This window comes from Xenopus laevis, chromosome 5L (assembly GCF_017654675.1).
Source record: "Xenopus laevis strain J_2021 chromosome 5L, Xenopus_laevis_v10.1, whole genome shotgun sequence".
In the NCBI taxonomy this organism is placed as follows: Eukaryota; Metazoa; Chordata; class Amphibia; order Anura; family Pipidae; genus Xenopus; species Xenopus laevis.
The window spans coordinates 15,386,894-15,411,973 of NC_054379.1; the positions used below are offsets into that span (position 1 = coordinate 15,386,894).

Genomic DNA, 25,080 nt, shown 5'->3' on the forward strand with positions numbered 1-25,080 from the left:
ATACCCCCAGTTGTAAAATATGAGGATATTAGAAGTTACCTCGGAGTTCCATGACCCATATAAAAACACTCGGCCTTCGGCCTCGTGTTTTTATATGGTCATGAAACTCCTCGGTGACTTGTAATATCCTTATATTTTACAAGAGGGGGTACTTTCTTCACTATATATATATATATTTTATATATATATATATATATATATATATATATATATATATATATATATATATATATATATAGTGAATAAAGTACACCCTCTTGTAAAATATAAGGATATTATAAGTTACCGAGGAGTTTCATGACCATATAAAAACACGAGGCCGAAGGCCGAGTGTTTTTATACAGGTCATGGAACTCCGAGGTAACTTCTAATATCCTTATATTTTACAACTGGGGGTACTTTATTAATTATAATACACAAATTTTAGTGAGTCATGGGACAGAAATTACATCAATACTCACCGTTTATAACTGATGACATCACTACTCACCGTTTATAAGGATATAATTTACAAGATATTCATGGCTTTTGTGTATTATATATATATATATATACAGTATATATTATCAGTACAAGCTCAGATTTTTCACTTAAGCATAATTGTATGGAATGAGTGTGTGTCAAAAAAGGGGGGGTATATGAGATTCCAAAAAGTTGGATATATTTTAAAGGGATGGTTCACCTTTATATTAACTTTTACTATTTTATAGAACAGGGATCCCCAACCGCTGGGGCGCGGACACTCCCGCACTGGGCCACCGAGCCCAGTGCACAAAAACGAGGCGTGCCGGCATCAAATTTGACGCCGGCGAGCCCAGAATTGGACGCAGGCGCGTGCAAACTTGCTGCAAACCCCCCCCCCCCCGACTGAGGACTGAGGGTCCTGAAGTAACTAAATGATCTTCTGGTCAGTCTGACTGAGGGTACAGTACATGTCTAGACTTGCATTCAAAATAGGCCCTGGCGTTCAAGTACACAGAGGCCCAAACAGCTCCACAACAATCCAATAGTATATAGCCTCAGGTATTTGCCAGTATCTGCAGGCTGGGCCTGAGGTAACTTAATGATGTTCTGGTCAGTATGACTGAAGGTTCAGAGCAGGGTTGCCAGGTCTAATTTTCAAATCCAGCCAAACTCCACTACAAAACCAGCCCAAAACTAGCCAAGAGGCACTTCAAAAGTAGCCTAAAAATAGCACCATATGTGCAGTGAAAAAAAGTCTTTAAAAATAAATTAATATTTATGAAGTTTTCACTGTTTTGCATATTTTTTCCTGAAGCAAAATGGGACTGATTCGCCCATCACCAGGGGGCCAGGGCATAATTGCAGAGAGGGGCCCAGGAGGTAGGGTTGGCGCCTGGCCAGTATTTTACCGGTCTGGCCGGTAAAAAGTATGGTTAATGCCAATGTTATTAATAGTAAAAAACGGCAAGAATATAGGAAGGCCGGTATTTTTTTCCAGAAAAGGTGGCAACCCTACCAGGAGGTTATAAGGCCCTAATATATATACCATTTCAATTAATATTGGTAAAACAAGTCAACCTCTAGACATTTTGGTGGCCAGCAGATTTTTGCCCAAAATTGTAGGAAAATGTGTGAATGCTTAAGAGTGACAGGAGACTGGGGGTACAGCCAAAGATATGGTAACTCCTGACGTCTACACAAGTATGCATGCTGGGTATTGTAGTCTTCCATTAAACTTGTCAGTCTGCAATGTGTTAAACAAAAACTACATTACCCAGCATGCATTTGGAGCAGGGCCGGAACTAGGGGTAGGCAGAGTAGGCACGTGCCTAGGGCGCAAAGATGAGAGGCCGCCAGGCACGTACCTGCTCTTTCGCCTACCCCATGTCCGGTCCCGTGTCTCCCTGGCTGGTAATTTGCGTTTAAATGCGCTTGCCTGCTGGCGCGTAGTTTTGCTCATGCGCGTAGTTTAGTGCATGCGCGCTGGTGCGTACGTTCTCGCATGCGCAATTGAGCACACACTAAGCCAGCGCCGTGGCCGGCCAGGTTGCCTAGGGCGCCTGGCCGGGTTGGCCGGCTCTGATTTTGGAGACACAGTCTGGGCACATTAGGGCAAGAAAAAACTTTGGCTGGTTTCCAAAGTACAAACCAGCCAAAAGCCAAAAAAGTAGCCCAAATCCTTACCTTGGCTAGTTTGTACTTTCAAAACCTGCCTGGGCTTTAAATTAGTAGCCCAATTTGGCTGGAAAACTGCCGACCTGGCAACCCTGGTTCAGAGGTAACTAAATGCTGTTCTAATCAATATGACTTGGGGTTCTGATGTAACTTAAAGGGGTGGTTCACCTTTAAGTTAACTTTTAGTATTATAATTGCCAATTCTAAGCAACCTTTCAAATGGTCTTTATTATTGTTTTTATAGTTTTCTTTAATTATTTGCCTTCTTCTTCTGACTTTTTCCAGCTTTCAAATGAGGGTCACTGACCCCCATGTAAAAAACAAATGCTTTGTATGGCTACAAATGTATTGTTATTGCTACTTTTTATGTCCTATCTTTTCTAACCAATTGCAAACTGTCTCAGAATATCAGTCTCTACATCATACTAAAAGTGAACAACCCCATTGCTGTTCTGGTCAATATGACTGAGAGTTGTGAGGTAAGTTAAAGCTATTCTGGTCAGGGTCACTGGTGACCAGTTCAGTTTGACTGAGGTGAGACACACACATACTGTCACGTGATGCACACACTTCTCTAAGCCCCCGGGACGGAACAGGCATTAGTCCTGGTTTCTCTGTATCACAGGAACCCCTCGTGTGACTCTGCTCACTGTGTGTTGAAAATACAAAGGACATGTTTTATATTGTGTAGAAGTGGTAAGCACCCAGACTGGACCGCAGCAGGAATACCCCACTGAAGTGCGACTATCTCGTCACACTATTCACGTCTCCCTGTCTGCTACTGCTATCGTACCAGTGGCGTGACAGAACTATTCGCAACTTATTTGAATTTGAACCTCGCAGGCTTCCGTCTCTGTTCCCTCCCCGCTTGCCGTAGTTCGGGCTGTCACAGAGGTTGAAGCCATGTTGAGACTTCTCCGGTGTCGGCTGCCAGTTCGGCGCTACCCCTGGGGAGTGAGAGCCGCCTCTGAGCAGACCAGCAGCAATGAGAGTCCTGGGAATAGGAAGTACCGGGACACCGTGCTGCTCCCTCAAACTGACTTTCCTATCCGCAGGGGCCCGGGGGAGACTGCCAGCACTGAGCTGCGGGTGCAGGAGGTCAGTGGGAGGGGACGTCATCTGTGGGGCGGGCAAACAACTCTGTTGGGGCACTTGTGTACTGAACTACACCTCTCTTATGTCTGACTGTACTGAACTACACCTCTCTTATGTCTGCATGTACTGAACTACACCTCTCTTATGTCTGACTGTACTGAACTACACCTCTCTTATGTCTGCATGTACTGAACTACACCTCTCTTATGTCTGCATGTACTGAACTACACCTCTCTTATGTCTGACTGTACTGAACTACACCTCTCTTATGTCTGAATGTACTGAACTACACCTCTCTTATGTCTGCATGTACTGAACTACACCTCTCTTATGTCTGACTGTACTGAACTACACCTCTCTTATGTCTGAATGTACTGAACTACACCTCTCTTATGTCTGCATGTACTGAACTACACCTCTCTTATGTCTGACTGTACTGAACTACACCTCTCTTATGTCTGACTGTACTGAACTACACCTCTCTTATGTCTGCATGTACTGAACTACACCTCTCTTATGTCTGAATGTACTGAACTACACCTCTCTTATGTCTGACTGTACTGAACTACACCTCTCTTATGTCTGACTGTACTGAACTACACCTCTCTTATGTCTGAATGTACTGAACTACACCTCTTATGTCTGACTGTACTGAACTACACCTCTCTTATGTCTGAATGTACTGAACTACACCTCTCTTATGTCTGCATGTACTGAACTACACCTCTCTTATGTCTGACTGTACTGAACTACACCTCTCTTATGTCTCCATGTACTGAACTACACCTCTCTTATGTCTGCATGTACTGAACTACACCTCTCTTATGTCTGACTGTACTGAACTACACCTCTCTTATGTCTCCATGTACTGAACTACACCTCTCTTATGTCTGACTGTACTGAACTACACATCTCTTATGTCTGAACGTACTGAACTACACCTCTCTTATGTCTGACTGTACTGAACTACACATCTCTTATGTCTGAACGTACTGAACTACACCTCTTCTTATGTCTGACTGTACTGAACTACACCTCTCTTATGTCTCCATGTACTGAACTACACCCTCTCTTGTGTCTGAATGTACTGAACTACACCTCTCTTATGTCTGAATGTACTGAACTACACCTCTCTCATGTCTGAATGTACTGAACTGCACCTCTCTTATGTCTGAATGTACTGAACTACGCCTCTCTTATGTCTGAATGCACTGAACTACACCTCTTATGTCTGACTGTACTGAACTACACCTCTCTTATGTCTGACTGTACTGAACTACACCTCTCTTATGTCTGACAGTACTGAACTACACCTCTCTGTTATGTCTGAATGTACTGAACTACACCTCTCTTATGTCTCCATGTACTGAACTACACCTCTCTTATGTCTGAATGTACTGAACTACGCCTCTCATGTCTGAATGCACTGAACTACACCTCTTATGTCTGAATGTACTGAACTACACATCTCTTGTGTCTGAATGTACTGAACTACACCTCTCTGTTATGTCTGAATGTACTGAACTACACCTCTCGTGTGAATGTACTGAACTACACCTCTCATGTCTGAATGTGTGAACTACACCTCTCATGTCTGAATGTACTGAACTAGACCTCTCATGTCTGAATGTACTGAACTAGACCTCTCATGTCTGAATGTACTGAACTACACCTCTCTTATGTCTGCATGTACTGAGCTACACCTCTTATGTCTGCATGTACTGAACTGCACCTCTCTTATGTCTGAATGTGTGAACTACACCTCTCTTATGTCTGAATGTACTGAACTACACCTCTTATGTCTGAATGTACTGAACTACACCTCTATGTCTGCATGTACTGAACTACACCTCTCATGTCTGAATGTGTGAACTACACCTCTTATGTCTGCATGTACTGAACTTCACCTCTTATGTCTGCATGTACTGAACTACACCTCTCTTATGTCTGAATGTGTGAACTACACCTCTCTTATGTCTGAATGTTCTGAACTACACCTCTCTTATGTCTGACTGTACTGAACTACACCTCTCATGTCTGAATGTTCTGAACTACACCTCTCTTATGTCTGAATGTACTGAACTACACCTCTCTTATGTCTGAACGTACTGAACTACACCTCTCTTATGTCTGAATGTACTGAACTACACCTCTCTTAAGCCTCTTTAAGGCCATGTGTAGGGGGGTTAGGTTAATCCCTTGGTTTCAGAAGTCACACAGCGGTAAAGAGAGATAATATAAATGGAAAATCATATCTTTCTTTGGTTTGTGTATTAGAAAACCACACATCACATTCAGAGTTTACCTGCTGCTGTCACTACATTCTATGCTAGCATAATGGTAACTAAAATAACCATATTATTGTCCATTGTCTGTACAGGAAAGTGGATTCCTGCAACTCTATGCTTGGCAAAGGGCAAGGAAAACCAAGAAGGAATTCAGTCTTCATGATGGACCACCCTATGCCAATGGTGACCCCCATGTGGGTCATGCTCTTAATAAGGTAGGTAAGCTTGATCATGCTATGCTTTGTGAATGCTGCCAACGTCAATACATTTATAAGAAGTGCACTATGTTGCTTACATAAAGAAAGGACATATAATTCTAAGCAATTTTCCAATATTCATTTATTAAACATGTTCAATGTTTGAAGGGTATGTAAAGGCAAAACAATAAAATCAAATTTTTACTCTCTTTAATGAAAAAGAAACCTATCTCCAATATATTTTAATTAAAAAATGTATACTGTTTTATAAGAAACCTGACTGTATGCAGTGAAATTCTCCCTTCATTAACTGCTGTGGATAGGAATTGTCAGACGGTCCCTAACTGCTGAGCAGGGAAACAATCATACTTATGTACAGCAGGGGGAGCCCCCGCCTTATTTCCCAGCCATGCAGAACTCAAGCAGCTTTGTTTGTTTCCCCGTAGAGCAGTCGGCGACTGTGTAGAAATTTGCACTGGATTTTATTTTGGCTTTACAACCCCTTTAGGGCAGAGCCACACGCTGCTATTTCTGGAGATTAGTCACCCAGCAACAAATCGATTCTTCTTCGGGCAACTAATCTTCCTGAACTGCCTTCCCACCGGCTAGAATGTAAATTGCCAGCGGGATGGTACTCTGATTGATTTGGCTTTCCGAAGTTTCCTCCTTCAGAAAACAGTTTCTGGAAGATATTATTTGACTAGTGCTGTTTAGAAAGCAGCCCAGACCACACTGAGCATGTGCACAGATGTATAACAAAGTTACAAGATGGTGACCCCCTGTAGCCAACTTTGAAACCATAAATCATGTGTTTGATTAGGCTTGTGGTGCAGTAAGTTCATGTTTATGTTTAGTATACAAAATACAGCATTTCTGGCCTTATTCTATTTTAGACTCTACTTCCCCTTTAATTACAGTGGGGACGGGTACTTGCTTATTCCTTTCCTTTCTGCACTTTTGGATTTGACTCTTGAAACAGTGTAGCAAAACTCAGTTCTCCTCCAGGTCTTTTACATTGTTTGATAAGTCATAACCAGCAGTGCAGAAAGTCTAAAAGTCTCGCCTAATCAGATTTATAGGCACATTTATCAAAGGTCGAAAATCGAGTTTATGTGAGTTTTTAAAGACTCCCATAAACTCCCAAGAACTCGAAATTTATTAAAAAAATAGAATTTTCAAAACAGGATCATCCCGAAAACTTGAATTGAATTCAATTAGAGTTTTAAATATTCGATTTGTGTTTTTTTCTCAAAAAAAACCTAAAATGTCAGGAAGGCTGCAAACAACTCCCAATTGATCCCAGGACGTCTTCCATTGACTAAAACAGCAATTCGGCAGGTTTTAGGTGGCAAATAGTCTAATTTGAGTTCTAAAAGGGCCAGTGTATAATAAATCTCAAAAATCAAATTCTCATTTTTTATAAAAAAAAAAAACTGAATCGATTTTAACAATTCCCTAGTTGAATTTGACAGTTTTGGCCATAAAAAAAACTAAAAAATTCGAATTCGAAATTTCACTTCGACTCTTGATAAATCTGCACCTTAAAGAGATACTGACACCAGAAAATAACCTTTTTTTTTATTTGTCATTACATTGTTTTTGAATACGATTTATAATTTTGCCATAAAAGTATTTGCCTGTTGCTTTTACATTACCTTTCTTACCCACATGTTCCTCTATGAGGGGGCTGCCATATTTGTGCAGCAATAGTCTGTTAGCATTACAAACTCTAACTGACAGGCTGAGAAGATACAGTCAGGTTGGCAAAACAGTCAGGTTTTGGAACTTCAAGTAGCAATTATTTACAAAATCAGAACTATCAGCGAAAACGATCAACATGACCCATAGGCAACTTTTTTTTTTTAAAGTGTTTATTTATGCATTTTAACTTTACAACAAGAGTAAAGACAGTAAAAGTGAACCATCACATTAAGCATCTCTCAACAATACAGAAGTGCATACGTCAAGTAATCTGTAGCGGTAATTAACAGGTTTAGCCCAGTGGGTGGGATAGGAAGTTTCAGGGGCTTAAGGACCCACTAAGGTCCCTGCAGATGGGGGGGGAGCAGATGATCATGATCAGGGTTTGCATCCAGCCAAGGGGTCCAAATCTGAGTAAACTTCTCCGGACATCCTCTGCCTTCGTATGTTAATTTAATCAGGGGAAGTGCTTTGTTGGTCAGTTGGATCCATGCGTGTTTCGTAGGTGACTGCGGGGCCATCCATTTAGTCATCAGCAGTTTCTTTGCATAAAATAGTAGGGCGCGGAATAAGAGTCTGGACCTATTGGTAGGTATAATTTCGTCTATCAGCCCTAGGAGGCATACTTCTGGCGTGCATGGACCAGGGAAAGCCAGTTCCTCAGACAGGTATAGTATAATGGAGTTCCAAAAGGATCGGATCCTAGGGCATGACCAGGTCATATGGGCAAAATCCGCCCCTCCCTCATCACATTTAGGGCAGATGGCTCCCAGATTCCTGCCCATTTTCTCCAGTTTGCTGGGCGTGATATATATTTGGTGCAGGAATTTAAGTTGGACAAGCTTGTCTTTCAAGGCAAGTAAGCCAGAGTAGATCGATTCCTTGGCCTCCTCCCAGGTTTCATCAGTTATTGCTGGAAGCATGGTCCGCCACTTGGGCAAGGCCTTGTCAAAGGGAGCAGTGCCCGTTTTGAGCAGGGCTTTATAGAGTCTGGATATCAACCCCGTGCGCTGAGGGTTTCGGAGGACAAGTTCAAAGGAGGGAGTGACATACTGTATTGTTAACCCCGAGAATTGGGATCGGAATGCATGGCGAAGTTGCATATACCGGTATAGTTGGATATCTTGATGGCCGGTTATGTCTTTAAGCTGAGAAAGGGTGGGGAATTGCATGTCCACTAGTAGCTCCCCCAGTAGCTTAATGCCCCGATGAGGCCAGTAGCTAAAGTCTTGTAAGTCCCTGAGGTGAGCGAGGTTGCTGTTCAACCAAAGTGGCAAGTGGGGGGAGAGGAGTGGGGGATCACACTGTAGTAACTTGGATGCAGCTCTCCAAGCTTTAAAGGGAGTCGTGATCATAGATGGCAGCCTATTGTAGTCAGTGAGGCATCTATAAGGAAGGTTGCGGATCCCAGCCCAGGAGCCCACAAGAAGTGCCAAGAGAACTACACCCGGATCCTCCTCCTGCAGATTGAACCATGCATGGATATGATATAGTTGGCCAGCCAGAAAGTATAGTTGCAGGTGTGGGAGAGCCAGGCCACCCTGATCCCCTGAAGCCGTCAAACTTTTCCAAGACAAACAGGGCGCTTTATTTGCCCAGAGGAAGGAGGAGAGCATGGACACAATTCGAGCGAAGAATTTCTGGGGAATCCATACTGGCGAGTTGTGCAATCGGTACAGCAGTTTCGGTAGGAAGATCATTTTGTAAAGATTCACTCTCCCCCAAAGAGTAATTGGTAAAGGGGTACATCTGGTTAGAGACAGTTTGAGTTGTTGTTGAAGGGGATCTAAGTTATCAGCCAAGTATCGTGAAATCTGAAGTGAAATCACTATGCCCAGGTATTTGAAGCTCGTGACCCATGGTATCTCATTTGCTTCCGGAGGTGAAGCCGGGATCGGATCAATCGGCATAAGGATTGACTTAGATTTATTAATTTTGAGACCTGAGTAGGTACCGAAGCTATCCAGAATAGCAAGAGCTGAACTAAGGGAATCATATGGGTCTGCCAAAAACAATAGGAGGTCATCGGCATAGAGAGCTAGCTTGTCCTCCAGCGGTCCCCGTCTCAGGCCCGCCACCTGATCAGATTGCCTGATGAGAATTGCTACAGGCTCAATGGCCAATGCGAAAAGGAGGGGAGATAGGGGGCAGCCCTGCCTTGTCCCTCTGGCAAGTGGAAAATAAACTGAGACGGAGCCTCCGGTCTTGATTCTGGCTGTCGGTTTGAGGTATAGGAGCTTAATCCAGTCAATAAAACCAGGGCCAATCCCGAATCGTCTCATAACTTCCCACAGGTATTGCCACTCCACAGAATCAAAGGCTTTGGTGGCATCCAGGGAAACTAGCACTCTGGATCCTGGGTTGTCGTGTTCAAGCTGGAGGTGGGTGTAGACTCTCCTCAAGTTAGTATTCGTAGATTTGCTAGGAATGAAACCGGATTGGTCAGGGTGGATCATCGATTCTATTACTGTCGCCAGTCTAGTGGCCAGGATTTTTGCGAATATTTTGGTGTCAGTATTGATCAATGAAATGGGCCGGTAAGACTCACAGTGTTCAGGGTCTTTTCCTTCCTTGTGTATCAGCACTATCACCGCTTCGTAGAAGGAAGGTGGCAGGACCCCTTGTTCAATAGCAGCTAGGAAAGTTTGGTGTAAATGCCCCGGTATGTGTTCAATTTGGAGTTTATACCACGCTGCAGGGAATCCGTCCGGTCCCGGGGTTTTACCCTGCGGAAGAGCAGCAATCGCCTCTCGGACCTCCTGGAGGGTAATTGGTGCGTCTAGAGCCGTCGCCTCATGTTGCGAGAGCCTAGGAAACGTGACTTTGTCTAGGTATTCACCCAATTGTTGCTGAGTATAAGTAGCTTTAGAGTCATAAAGCTGGGAATAATAAGTGCGGAACACTTCCTGGATCTCCCGAGGTCTAGTGACTATTTGCCCTGCCGCATTTTGGATTCTAGGTATACAGGTCTGAGAGTCTCTAGTCTTTGCCAGCCAGGCCAGGAGTCTACCAGCTTTATCCCCCTGGTCGAAGATGCGGTAGTCCGCATAAAGTAGATCTTTTTTAGTCAGCTGGGTGTGAATCAATTCCAAGTCCCTTTGGGCGGTAGATAAAGTGGCGTTAGTCTCCAAGGTAGGGCCAGATCTGTGGTTCTCTTCAGCTTGCAACAGGAGGTGTTCTGCTGCCGTGATTCTGTCTTTGGTGTCCCGTCTGGAGGCTGCAATTAGTGATATAAGCTCACCACGGGCTACTGCCTTAGATGCTTCCCATAACATTCCCTGAGGAGCTGACGTCTGATTAAGTTCCCAATAATTTTGATAGTTTGCCTGAGCTTGTTCCTTGATCAAGGGCACCGTTAGCCATAATGGGGAAAGCCGCCAGGTGGCGCGGTTGGTAGTAGTGACTGGCAGAATTCAAAGCATTAGGGGAGAATGATCAGAGAAGGCCCTGGGAAGATATGTGGCGTCTTCCACCAGCTGGCAGAAATCTGCTGAGGCCAGAGCCAAGTCTATCCTAGAGAGGGAACCATGCGCCACAGAATGGCATGAGAATTGTCTGTCCTGCGGATGTTTCCACCTCCACACCTCTCTAAGGGCCAGAGCCTCAGCCCATTGAAATAGTTGTTGATTATGAGGACCCCCCCTGGTGCAATCTATCAAGTACTGGGTCTAGGCTGGCATTGAAGTCCCCAAGAATGCAAACCGGTGCTGGCGGGAATGAGGTCAATCCCGTGGTAATAAGGTCCAAAATAGTTGTTGTGAAGGGAGGTGGGAGGTATATATTCACCAGGGTGAGAAGGTTATTGTTCAGTTTACATTGGAGGATGACGAACCTCCCATAATGATCAGTTCGAATCATCTGCAATTCAAATGGAATGCCCTTCCGAACTAAAATGGAGACCCCTTTCGAGTGAGTGGAGAATGGAGCGTGGTAGGCATGGGCCATCCAGGGCTTTTTAAGAGATAACAGCTTCTGACCCGTAAGGTGTGTTTCCTGCAGGAGTAGTAAGGAAGGGCGATGTTGTTTAAGATAATTAAATAGTAAAGCCCTTTTAAATTTGGAGTTCAATCCCCTAATGTTCCAGGAAATAATTGTAAGAGACTGCATTTTGAAGGTAGTAGAAGTGTTGGAGGGAGGGGGCCAAATACAGGGGACCCACCCACTGAGCTAGAGCAGTGTTTTTCAACCTGTGTGCCACGGCACACTGGTGTGCCGCAAACTAATGTTAGGTGTGCCGCTATCAATTTGAAGGCCGAAGTGCGCGGACCTTTCACGTGACGTCACGTGACCTGAGCGGGCAGAAGAGCCGTGCCTGGGTTGGCTGATCAGGGAGGTCGCTGGCTGCACTGCGCGCAGCTTCGATGTGAAGGCAGAAGGCAGAAGTGCACGGACTGACAGGTGAACGGCTAGTGCTGTTATCAAAATATTAAGGAAGCAGACCCTGCGGCTTAGCCATGCTGTAATAAGGAGAACCATATTTCTAGCTGTCTGGCTGCAATGCATGAGGCAGAAGGTTGTCAGTAAGAAAGTAGAAGGAAACATATATGAAAAGGCCAATTGAACTTTTACCTGATAAGATTTTCCAAAGCAGGGTAGCGCTGCCCTCTATTTAAGATGGTAGGGGCAATAGCGTGGGTACCCGGCATAGCAAGCTTACCCTGGCCTTGAATGATGAATGTGAGAATTCTCTCACGAACACAGAGATTAAATTATTTTGTTATTGTGTTTTTTTGTAATAACAAAATAATAATAAGTGACCTGCTTCTCCCTTTGCAAAGTTGCTAGCTGAAGCACCAGATCTAGTTAGTTAGATTTGAGATTTGATTATCAGTATTGTTTATTTATAAAACCCCAACGGTCTTGGCAGCAATTATAAAATATTTGGGGGAGTGTTATTACAAAAAAACACAATAACAAAATAATTTAATCTCTGTGTTCGTGAGAGAACTATTGCCCCAACCAGCTTAAATAGAGGGCAGCGCTACCCTGCTTTGGAAAATCTTATCAGGTAAAAAGACTGCAGATGATATAATAAAGTTCAATTGGCCTTTTCATATATGTTTCCTTCTACTTTCTTACTGACAACTTTCTGCCTCATGCATCAATGTTTAAAAAAAAGCTTACATTAACAATAGCACTTATATTGTTAATATAAGCTTTTTTTCACATTTTCAGCTGGTGGTGTGCCGCGGGATTTTTTCAATGAAAGAAATGTGCCTTGGCTCAAAAAAGGTTGAAAAACACTGAGCTAGAGTACATTTCAAAGCAACACATATGCAAAATAACATCCGGTGCATCAGTAAATTAACATGCATAATCATGACGGTTCAAGAGAAACAAGGAAGAGAGGTAGATAGAGAAGAGTTCACAAGAAGTGAGAGAGAAAAGAGAGTTGGACAGCAATGATAGCCCCGAGAGTCCCAAAAACCCGCCCTTGTCCACCTACTAACTTAGGTGGGCCTGATTCCCCAAACAACAATTTAACTTGAAGAGAAGTTGTGGTGTTGTAGTACTGTGTTCAGTCCCGTGTCGTTGCGGGGGCTCCGCCACCCTATTCAGTTCCAATTCCAGAAATGAGAGAGTAAGGGTGCCATGGCCAGCTATCCCCCCGATTGGTTTACTGCCCCCCCCATGATCCGAGGGAGAGAAGTCAGCCGTACATGGGTCAAAAGTAGTGGAAGGATAAATCAAGCAACTTAAGCCACAGGGGGGGGAAGAGAGAGGAAAAAAAAAAAAAAGGGGGGGGGGATGGGGCTTTAATTTCCAAATGTAGAGACCATGGGTGGCAGCTGCTATAGGGGATCACCAGAGTGGCAGATAGTCAATAGGGGGGCCAGCACGTACTTACAGCCACCGCCGAGGAACAGTAACAAACTAGGGCCAGTCCTCCGCCATCAGACTGGGTTTCCAGACCCTGAAACAATCAAACTACAAGTCGCCTTCAATATGGGAGCCCCAGGATCCCTGAGAGGATCGTCATCAACAAGTAAAATCCCAACCGATGACAGCCAGAAGATTAAGCAAAGGGTAAACCCGCGACTGTCGCCTCTAGTCAGCGTCGACTCGAGCAGCTCTGTGACCTGGTGCGTCGTTTACAGGCATCGAGCCACTTCCCAGCCTCCTCCGGTGATGCAAAGAATCTGGTCTGGTCATCATCCACCACGCGTAGTTTTGCGGGGAAGAGAACCGAGTAGGTGTAGCCCGCCTCCTTGAGTCTCCGTTTAACTCCCATGAAGGATACCCGCTGCTTCTGGACCAGTGCAGAGTAGTCGGGGAAAATAGAGATTGGAGCGCCATTGTGTAGAATTTGGCCCTTCCGTCTGGCTGCCGTCAGTGCCGCGTCCCGATCCCGATAATTAAGGAACCGCATGATGAAGGATCTCGGGTTGGCTCCCGGGGGCAGGGGACGGGTTGGCACTCGATGAGCCCGCTCGATGACCAGTAGCGGGGAAAAGGTGTCTGCGCCAAGGGTAAGTTTAAGCCACTCCTCTGCAAATCTTTCAGGGTTTTTACCTTCCGTGTTTTCAGGGAGGCCCACGATCCGCACGTTGTTGCGGCGGAGGTGATTCTCCAGATCCTCCGCCTTCGTGGAAACCTCCGACAACTGCTTAGCAAGCCTTGCCAGTTCTGCCGGAATGGGCCTAGTGGAATCCTCCAGTGTCGAGACCCTCTGCTCCACCTCTGTAGTCCGCTCCCGCAGATTCTGTGCGTCTTGCCTGAGGTGGGAAATATCAATCGTAATGGATTCCAACTGGGATGACATGCTGGCGTGGGCTTTGGTGATCGCTGCGAGCAGGTCGGTGTTAGAGGGTTCGGGAGGTAGCGGCCCCACATCTCCCGTAGTCGCCTGCTGCGGAGCTGCGGCCTGGTCTGCGGCAGTGACAGGCCCAGTCGGCGGTGCCAGAGATAAGTATTTTTCCATACTTGTAGCAGGAGCTTTTGGCCTGTGTTTGCCCATCTGGTCACATAAAGGGTTTAGGAGTCCCCTTAGGTAGTTTTTGAAGCTGGAACGGCAGGATAATGAGCAGGATCATCTTATAGTGACGGAGCTCTGCAGAAACACGTGTGGTCAGTACGCCATCTTGACTCCGCCCCCCATAGGCAACTTTTAATGTAGATTAATATTTTGAAAATAATTTTTCTATCACTTTAAAGTAATAAGGGGTTTCCTAAAGCTACATGTTTGGTGAGGTTGCAAAATTAACACATTATTCCCCAGCTTCGCCATCTATATGCTGAGACAAATCTAGTTGATCTGATCGTTCAACCCTTGGGTCTAGAATTGGATGATAATACAAACTAATGCAGACTTTCGAGAAAGTATCCCATCAACAGACTGATTTCCTAACCTGCCTGATGAACTGTTTTCTGCTTGATTTTCCAAGATCCTAAAAGATATAACAAATCGTTTCCACATGATGAGAGGCTACAAAGTGAGCTATGTGCCAGGATGGGACTGCCATGGGCTTCCGATTGAACTAAAAGCTCTGGCGGAACTTGATGAGGAAGCTGAAAATATGTCCGCCACTGAGATCAGGAGCAAAGGTAATATGTCGTCAGTACAGAACAATCTAAAAGTAAACAAAATACGAGGGGATTAGGAGGGTTCAGGTCGGGTGTGGGTCGAGTATTTCTCGACCTGTGCATCACTAGAGGGGATGACACACAAACAACCATATATTTAAAGGAGAAGGAAACCTAGTCGGCGCAAAAACCCTCCTCCCCTCCCGTGTGTTGCCCACTCTCCCATATGTTGCCCACCCTCCCTCCTCCCCCCTGGCCTACACTTCCCGCTGGGCAAATGCCCCTAACTTGTTACTTACCCTTCTGCGCAGGTCCAATCCACGGAGTTCACAGGCACCATCTTCTTCCACGCAATCTTCTTCCTGCTTTGAACGGCGTTTTGGCGCATGCGCAGTAGGAGCATTTTGCCGGTACGGATCTACTGCGCATGCGCCGAATGCCACAACGTTTTCCGATTTCACTTCGTGACTTTTGGCGCATGCGCAGTAGATCGTACCGGTGAAATGCTCCTACTGCGCATGCGCCGGTCAAAGCAGGAAGAAGATTGCTTGGAAAAAGATGGCATCGGTGAACTCCGTAGACTGTTCCTGCGCAGAAGGGTAAGTAACAAGTTAGGGGCATTTGCCCAGCGGGACGGGTAGGCCAGGGGGGAGGAGGGAGGGTGGGCAACACACTAGGGGGGGAGGGTTTTTGTGCCGACTAGGTTTCCTTCTCCTTTAAGGAACAGCAGACTATGTTGGCTCTGGGGAAAGCGGCTGCCATATTGCGTGAGGTTTGCTACTCCATATCTCTTTTTATATACCTCAGCTTCCTGTTCTTGAGCTGGATTTTTTGTTTGCAAAATTAAGAATAGGGGTCAAATTCGAAATTCAAATTTTCAAATTTTTTTTATGGTCAAAACTGTCAAATTCAACTAAGGAGTTGTTCAAAATCTAATCGAGTATTTAAAAAAATTCTAATTTGATTTTCGTCATGTAGCATACTCTGGCCCTTTAAGAACTCGAATTCGACTATTTGCCAAATTGCTGTTTGGAGAAATCCAGGGATCAATTTTGAGTTGTTTGTAGCCTTCCTGACCAAAGAGTTTTTTTTCGGAAATCAAGTTTTTAAAATTCAAATTGAATTTCGATTTGAGTTTTTGGGTGGATTCTATTCACCTGACTTTGAAAAATTTGATTTTATTGATAAATTTCGATTTGTCGAATTTTGAATTTATGGGAGTTTTATAAGATTCACATGAATTTGAAATTCGACCTTTGATAAATGTGATTGTGTCATTTCAGAAGAATGTTGTGGCAGACGTATGTGTTTGTATTTCCTTGTCCTTTAAATAGTATTTTCTCTTTTATTCAAATTCAAACTTGATTTTCGAGATTTAGAATACTCTGGCCCTTTAAGTACTCGAATTCGACTATTTGCCAAATTGCTGTTTAAGTCAATGGGAGAAGTCCAGGGATCAATTTTGAGTTGTTTGCAGCCTGACAATAGTTTTTTTTGGAGAAAAAACTCGAATCAAGTTTTTCAAATTCAAATTTAATTCGAGTTTTCGGGTCGATTCTATTCACCCGACTTTGAAAAATTTGATTTTATTTATAAATTTCGATTGGCCGAATTTCGAGTTTGAGAGTTTTTTTATAAAATTCACATGAATTCGAAATTTGACCCTTGATAAATGTGACTGTGTCATTTCAGAATAATGTTGTGGCAGATGTATGTTTTTGTATATCCTTGTCCCTTTAATAGTATTTTCTCTTTTATTAGCCAAGATGTTTGCAGAGAAAGCCATTGAAAAGCAGAAATCCTCCTTCATTCGCTGGGGTATCATGGCAGACTGGGATAAGTGCTATTACACCTTTGATCCAAAGTATGAAGCAAAGCAGTTAGACATTTTCTACAAGATGTATGACAAGGTAGGTGCATATTTACATACTGATTAGAATGCGGCTGGCTAATTTGCTGCTACATTTCAACTGCCAGGGGATGTTGGGGGCTGTAGTACTAGACATCAGATTATGAATAAACTCCATATAAACAACATGAACTGTGCTTTCTAGAATATATTTTCTTCTTGCTCAAATGTTTTTCTTTCTGTGGTGAGAGGTATTGGGGCAAGTACCAAACCTTGCTTAAAGGTTGCTTAAAATAATTTGCTTTCCTGTAATGGTGACGGACCCCCTTTCTTTTATAATGACTTGACATGCTCTTCTGTCTTAAGGGCCACATATACCAGGATTACAAACCTGTCTTCTGGTCTCCATCAACAAGGTAAGAATTTTCTTGGGCCCCCCATTTTTTTTAGACACTCTACACAGGTTATTATTTAGCAAAGCTATGGAAATTAAAGGTCACAATGTAATACAGAACTCATAGGTGTTATTTCTAGTCTGGGACTTTTGCCTCTTGTCCCTGTATCTGTTATCTTTCCTTGTGTACATTTAGTTCCCTCCTGAAATATGATTTACTTTAGTCCGGGTCGGACTGGGGGGCCTGGGGCCCACTGGTGCTGCTGTTTCAGGGTCCCCCGCTGTGCCGCCCAGCGATGTGCGTGAGCGCACTGTGTTGGGCCGGTCACTACAGGAAAAAAAGCTCAGGCCCAGTCCGACCCTGACTTTAGTGCTGTCCAACAACGTACAAAGAGGCCTAGGGGCAAATTTACTTATGGTCGAATATCGTGGGTTAATTAACCCTCGATATTTGACTGCCGAATTGAAATCCTTCGACTTCGAATATTGAAGTCGAAGGGTTTAGCGATATTCCTACGATCGAACGATAGAAGGAATAATCGTTTGATCAAACGATTAAATCCTTCGAATGTAACGCTTCGAAGGATTTTAAACCATCGATCGAAGGATTTTCCTTCTATCAGAAAATTGTTTGGAAGCCTATGGGGACCTTCCCCATAGGCTAACATTGGCCTCGCTAGGTTTTAGGTGGCGAACTAGGGGGTCGAAGTATTTTTTAAAGAGACAGTACTTCGACTATCGAATGGTCGAATAGTCGATCGGTTTTTAGTTCGAGTCGAAGGTCGAGGTAGCCAAAAAAAACATTAGAAATTCTTTTTTCTTTTTTTTTCCCTCTATTCCTTCACTCAAGCTAAGTAAATGGGCCCCCTAATGTTGTTGTACTTATACAATGGCATTTCCTGGAATAGAACTTGTGTATTTATCCAAGACCTGAATGAATCCACTGTTAATATTCTGGGGCATATTTATCGAAGGTCAAAGTTAAAAAAAACTTTGAACTTCAAATTCAAAAAGACCAATCGAATGATGGTCGAAGTTTTTTTGGGGTCGAAGAAGGCCGAATTCATCCTACTTCGAATCGTATGATCGTACTTTGGATCGTACTTCGATTCAAAGTTTTTTTAACTTCGACCTTCCAAACTCCCCCAATTGCCTCCATACAGGTTGTATGAGGTTCCCTATAGGCTAAAACAGCACTTCGGCAGCTTTTAGGTGGCGAATGGGCGAAGTCAAAGTTTTAAAGAGACAGTACATTTCAAAGTTTTTTCAAATACGAATCGAAGTATGACTATTCCCTAGTCGAATTTTACAAAAAATAGCTCGAGATTCACCTCGACCTTTGATAAATCTGCCCCTCTATGTCTTCTCCCCTTTACATTCGGCCATCTAATTTCTCTGATTTTCTGTCCCGTCCCTATTCTGATGCCACTTTTTCTGATTCAACTTTCTCTACACATTCTTCCATTATTTATTCACCTCTCACTTTTATGCTCAATTTTCTTCTTACCCAGTTCTTTTAGATCTTCCCTCTTTTCTGCAACCCCAATATCTTTTCCCTTTTTGTTTCTTTGTTTCCCTTCCACCATCTTCATTATGCTCTCCTTCCTTCCTCCAAGCAAATAATTACCCTTTCTATTCAGTACTTCCTTCTCCTATATTCTGTTTCCATCCTGCATCATCATCATCATCATCATTTATTGGCACCATTTTTGAAAGCATTTCAACTCAATTGGACCTGTAGAGCAGCCAAGTGCATGTTAAATGTGTCCTGCTGGCCATCAGTTGGACAGCCTTCGTTAGGATCGTGTGCCGATTATTGCTGCTTTAAAATGTCTTAGACACAGAATTATTTAAAAGTATCAGATTAATTATTTTACACATAGTAAATGGTAAAAGTTTTTATTCTCACTGTTTCCCTTCTGGTGTTTTGTGACCGGCGTGTAGAACAGCCCTCGCAGAGGCAGAGTTGGAATACAACCAGGAGCACATAAGCCGCTCGATATTTGCCAAATTTCCACTACACAAAGCTCCGCCCAAGTTGGCCTCTATTATAGGTACAGTGTGATGATGCTAAACTGATATATGCAGCTGTTTCAATTATATATGTTTTTCTATACACAGAACTTAAATATTATTTATAATATATATGTTTCATATGGTATGTTCCCCCTGTAGCACTAAGGGAGTATAAACTCCAATGTATTAGTTATATCAAGGCAGTGGTCTTTTTGTTTTCTGCAACATAGAGCAGGATAACTGTCACATAAAGTGTGTTCTGAAAATACTAGATATGTAATATAAATAAAGTGAAGGGATTGTGCTCCATTATCTTCATATTATTTGCTTTCTAGATCAATACTCTTCAGTCAGCACTCTGGTGTGGACAACCCAACCGTGGACTATTCCTGCAAACCAGGCCATCTGCTACATGCCTGACACAGAGTATGGCTCTTACTCTTAATTATTGCATATATATATATATATATATAAGTATTGAGTACTCTCAATACTCAATATGAGTGAATATGCTATGAGTATTGCCTTGAGTATATTAGTCTCCAATATGTATACATATTTTTTCTTGCAGGTATGCTATAGCAAAGTGTGCTAATACAGGAGAACAATACATATTAGCTGCAGATAGAATTGAATCTACTGCACTGTCCTTGGGTACCCAGCTCCAAGTCATTTCAACCTTTAAAGGTAACAAAGATCTGCCAACATATTGCCATTGCCCAGATAGGTTGGTTTAATTATCAAATTTGGATCGAAAAAGTGTTTATCAGAATCCCTCCACTAGGTGGCATGGTAGTCTATGGGCAAGTATAACCCATATTTTAGTCCTCTGCCCGCAGCTGTTATTAGCTTAGTATCAACATTCCGACCGGTTCTGCAGCATTGTATAACAGCTCTGTATATCTTGCATGCATTTTTCGGAGTAATGTTCTGCCGCATTATATAACTTTTCCATATTATTGGGAGCTGTGTTTTGTATTAAATAAATGTGATGAAGTTCCCCCAGTGTTAAGATACACAGGTGAGGCTGCATACAAATAGTTGTTGACCATCATCACTAGAAATATCTTTTTTTACAGCTCTCCTCTGAAAGCCTATAAACAGCGATATAAGAAAGGCCCTTTGTTAAAGAGATGGTTCACCTTTAAGTTAAGTTTTAGTATGTTGTAGAATGGTTCATTCTGAGCAACCTTTCAATTGGTCTTCATTATTTATTTTTTTTATAGTTTTTTTTAATTATTTGCCTTTTTTGACTCTTTCCAGCTTTCAAATGGGGGTCACTGATCCCATCTAAAACAAATGCTTTGGAAGGCTGCACATTTATTGCTATTGCTACTTTTTATTGTTATCCATATTTCTATTCAGACCTTCTCCTATTCATATTCCAGTCTCTTATTCAAATCAATGCATGGCTGCTAGGGTAACTTGGACCCTAGCTACCAGATTGCTAAAATTGCAATCTGGAGAGCTGCTGAATAAAAATGAAATCCAATTGCATATTGTCTCAGAATATCACTCTCTACATCATACTAAAAGTTAACTCAAAGATGAACAACCCCTTTAATGAAACTGCTGGAGTCCCCTGTAAGTAAATACTGCAGATCTAGATGCTGCTCCTTGCACTGGGCTCAATCTAGATTCCTTTATTTTTATTGCAGGGGTAGATCTGGAGGGCGGGATCTGTCTTCATCCCACTATTGCTGATCGCCTTTCTCCTCTCTTGCCTGCCAACCACGTGACTATGGCTAAGGGCACAGGCCTGGTACACACTGCACCTGCCCATGGCATTGAAGACTACAGTGTTGCAACACATCACAAGCTGCCAGTGGTATGGAAAAGATATTTGTTGTAGTGTGAAAGTAGAGATCACCCTTTAAAGTATGCCTCTAAAAAAATGTGTTTTCATCCGTTAAATTTGCCCCAGTAAGATCTTGGTGTAGTTATATTTTGGTGTCAAGAGTTCTGAACATGGCCGACTCCTTATGCTTTACATCTTTGAGTTTTGGACAATAGTAATGTGATTATACATACCGGTATCTGTTCTCTTTTCAAGGACTGTTTGGTAAATGAATCGGGGCATTTTACTACAGGAGCTGGGGCTGACCTGGAAAACAAAGCTGTCCTTACTGATGGAAATGAGGCAGGTATGGGCACAAGAGCAAAACCTTTTTAGGTTTTATAATGTATATTTATATTAATAATATGTAATTGTTATTAATAGTGTTGGAGTAAAAACTTTGTATTAGGGCCCTGACACATGACATTGCTCAATAATACCTCCTTACATATTATCAGGTGATAACCAAGGATCACCCCATGTAATGTATTTTACATGCAGCAAACTAATGTGATGGGGCAGGTACTGACGGGCACTTCATCACCCGCAGGAGAGGATATTTCCTGCTGGAGGATGAAGCACTCTGCATGTCAGGGCCCTTAAAGGGATTCTGTCATGATTTCTATTTCTGAATTACACTGTTTACACTGCAAATATTTCACTCTACAATGTAATATTTAATTCCTGAACCAGCAAGTGTATTTTTTAGTTGTCATATTGGTGTGTAGGTGCATCTCGGGTCATTTTGCCTGGTCATGTGCTTTCAGAAATAGCCAGCACTTTAGGATGGAACTGCTTTCTGGCAGGCTGTTGTTTCTCCTACTCAATGTAACTGAAAGTGTTGCATTGGAACCTGGATTTTACTATTGAGTGCTGTTCTTGTGTCTACCAGGCAGCTGTTATCTTGTGTTAGGGAGCTGCTATATGTACAAAGTCAGAGATAAAGTGCCACACTCACACAACTCACTGTTTGCAGCCTCGGGTGCACGCTGAACTCCTCTCTGCACAGGTTTTCTACACATGGATAAACAATTGCAGCAGCACTCCGATGTTTGAAAAAACTTTTTATTTGTGCAACAACGGCAACGTTTCGGACTATTCCAGCCCTTTATCAAGCCACTTGCACAAATAAAAAGTTTTTTCAAACATCGGAGTGCTGCTGCAATTGTTTATCCACAGGGAGCTGCTATCTGGTTACCTGTTGAACTTGCAGTACAACAGACAAGAGTGACTGAAGTTTATCAGAGCACAAGTCACATGACTGGGGGCTCCTGGGAAACTGGCAATATGTCTAGCCCCATGTCAGATTTCAAAATGAATGTTAGTTCTTTTGAGAAACGGATTTCAGTGCAGAAGTCTGCTGGAGCAGCACTATTAACTGATGCGTTTTGAAAAAAAACATTTTTTTCCCATGACAGTATTAATTTTAAGGTGGCCATAGACGCGCCGATAATATCGTACGAAATGAATTCTCATTGTCATCTGCTGTCTCAGTCATACAGATGCTACTTGCCAGAAAGTCTCTTCTAAAGGAGGAGAGTTTCGTACACAGTTACCCCTATGACTGGAGAACAAAGAAACCCGTGATAATCCGTGCCAGCAAACAGTGGTTTGTCAATACGGCAAACATTAAGGACAAGGCCCAGGTAAAATATTTCTATATGGCAAATAAATGTAGACAATGGCATTGTAAGATAATGTAGAATTGGTCATCATTTGTAATTCTTTGTGCTCTTAGTCAGCCAACATTTTTTCTCCGGGAAAATATACTGATGCCTGGTTTATAAGGTCACATACCCAAGCAGTGATATATGTGACAGACGTGAAGATGAAAAGAAAAGTGTTTGAATGAAAACCTGAGCAATATATTTGCAGTACAAATCTGGCCTCAGATTGTATTTGCAAGATGTTGCTGAGTCTGGGGACCAGGATAGCTGTTTAGAGAATCCATTAAAATACATTTCCAGGGGTGGGTATGTGCAGAGAGTAGGGATGCACCGAATCCAGGATTTGGTTCTGGAAACGGCCAGGATTTGGATTCGGCCGAATCCTTCTGCCCAGCCGAACTGAATGCTAATTTGCATATGCAAATTAGGGGCGGGAAGGGAAATCGCGTGACTTTTTGTCACAAAACAAGGAAGTAAAACATGTTTTTCCAGTCCCACCCCTAATTTGCATATGCAAATTTTGATTTGGTTCGGTATTCGGCCTAATCTTTAGTGAAGGATTCGGGGGTTCGGCCGAATCCAAAATAGTGGATTCGGTGCATCCCTAACAGAGACTTATTTATCTGCATCTTTGGTTTTTAAGTGGAAACTAATACACTGTCCAATATCTAATCTGTAGATTCCAGTGAACCAATGGACAAATTGTTCTTAAAAAACTGAGTAATTCTTGCTTAAAATTGTGTTTTAAAAGGGCATCTTTAAAGGAGTTGTTCACCTTCCAATCACTTTTTCAGCTCAGTTGTTTTCAGATTGTTCTCCAGAAATAAAGATTTTTATTCAACTGCTTTCCATTTTTTATTTTTTACCATTTTTCCAAAATCGAAGTAAGTTTAAAGGGGAACTCCGGCTTCCAAACCAAAATTTGATAAAGTGGCCCACATAACACAGACACCCCTAATATCCCCATCACAGTTACCTGTTTCTACAAAAAGTATGAATAAATGCCATTTTCATCCAGCTGTTTAACAGTTCTTCTCTTTCTGCGTCATTTGAAATCCTGGCAGGGAAGGAGGGACTGATGTTACTAATTGTAACAACTACTCCACAGTTTACAGACAGCATGCAGGGACTACATAACCCACAATGCATTGCACTGTGATGTTCCTTTCCTTATTGAAATCACATGTGCAGGGAATTGTGGGGTTTGGAGGATGCAGGCTGAGGACAGATGGCTGGTGATACAAAGTAACAGTAGTCAGTCAGCTCAGCAAAGTAGTCAGATCAGATCAGCAGGAGTGTAGGGGGCTCGGCTTAGGGAACTGTTCGACCCATTGTTTTTTAATGGATGCATATTGCAAAGTTGCTTGATATTATGTTTACTTTTCAAAAAGCTCAAGTTAAGTTTGTGTGAAGCTCCCCTTTTAGGTTTTGGTGTTTGAGTCTTGCAGCTCAGTAATTCAGGTGCAGATTCTGAACTGTAACAATTTTGCAACATTTAGTTGATCTATGGCATCTCTGAAATATTAGCAACTATTATATCAATTGTAACAGCTGCTTTTAGGCTAGGGCCACACGGGAAGATTCAGGGAGATTGGTCGCCTGGCTACTAATCGCCGCGTCTTTGAGGCGACTAATCTCCCTGAATGGCTTGCTGGTATCTCGCACCCGCTAGCGACCAATCTCCCTGAATCTTCCCATGTGGCCTAGCCCTTAAAGGAATTGTTCAGTGTAAAAATAAAAACTGGGTAAATAGATCGGCTGTTCAAAATAAAAAATGTTTCTAATATAGTTAGTAAGGCAAAAATGTAATGTATAAAGGCTGGAGTGATTTGATGTATAACATGTCTGTCAGACACTACTTTCTGCTTTTCAGCTCTCTTGGTTTACACTGACTGGTTACCCTGGTTACCAGGCAGTAACCAATCAGTGACTTGAGGGGGGGCACATGGGTCATATCTGTTGGTTTTGAATCTGAGCTGAATGCTGAGGATCAATTGCAAACTCACTGAACAAAAATGTACCATGTGGCCCCCCTTCAAGTCGCTGACTAACTCAGATTTAGAGAGCTGAAAAGCAGGAAGTTGGATTCTGGCTGTTTTATTAGACATCTGTTCACTCCAGCCTTTATACATTACATTTTTGGCTAACCAACTATATTAGAAACATTTTTTATTTTGCACAGCCTATCTATTTACCCAATTTTTATTTTCACACTAAACTGTTCCTTTAATGAAACTCAGGGATTCTGGTCAGCAGGGACAAAGATAAGAAATGTATCAACTAAATGTATCCATTTAGAACAGTTTAGTGATTCCTAACCAATGGCTCGTGAGCAACATGTTGCTCCCAGTGGCCTCAAAGCAGGAGCTTATT

General features: G+C 42.7%; 1 protein-coding gene across 1 annotated transcript in view; it reads left to right on the forward strand.

Moving 5' to 3' along the window:
- The first annotated feature begins 2,751 nt into the window (after nucleotides 1-2,751).
- Nucleotides 2,752-25,080, forward strand: part of iars2.L (isoleucyl-tRNA synthetase 2, mitochondrial L homeolog) — a 53,198-nt gene continuing 30,869 nt past the window's right edge. Inside the window, exons 1-11 of the mRNA XM_018262616.2 lie at nucleotides 2,752-3,237; nucleotides 5,615-5,737; nucleotides 14,806-14,965; nucleotides 16,706-16,854; nucleotides 17,160-17,209; nucleotides 19,132-19,241; nucleotides 19,539-19,629; nucleotides 19,775-19,890; nucleotides 20,862-21,031; nucleotides 21,257-21,347; nucleotides 22,535-22,686. Of these exons, the coding sequence (XP_018118105.1) occupies nucleotides 3,043-3,237; nucleotides 5,615-5,737; nucleotides 14,806-14,965; nucleotides 16,706-16,854; nucleotides 17,160-17,209; nucleotides 19,132-19,241; nucleotides 19,539-19,629; nucleotides 19,775-19,890; nucleotides 20,862-21,031; nucleotides 21,257-21,347; nucleotides 22,535-22,686 (1,407 nt within the window). The 5' untranslated portion in view covers nucleotides 2,752-3,042. The remainder of the gene's footprint in view (nucleotides 3,238-5,614; nucleotides 5,738-14,805; nucleotides 14,966-16,705; nucleotides 16,855-17,159; nucleotides 17,210-19,131; nucleotides 19,242-19,538; nucleotides 19,630-19,774; nucleotides 19,891-20,861; nucleotides 21,032-21,256; nucleotides 21,348-22,534; nucleotides 22,687-25,080) is intronic.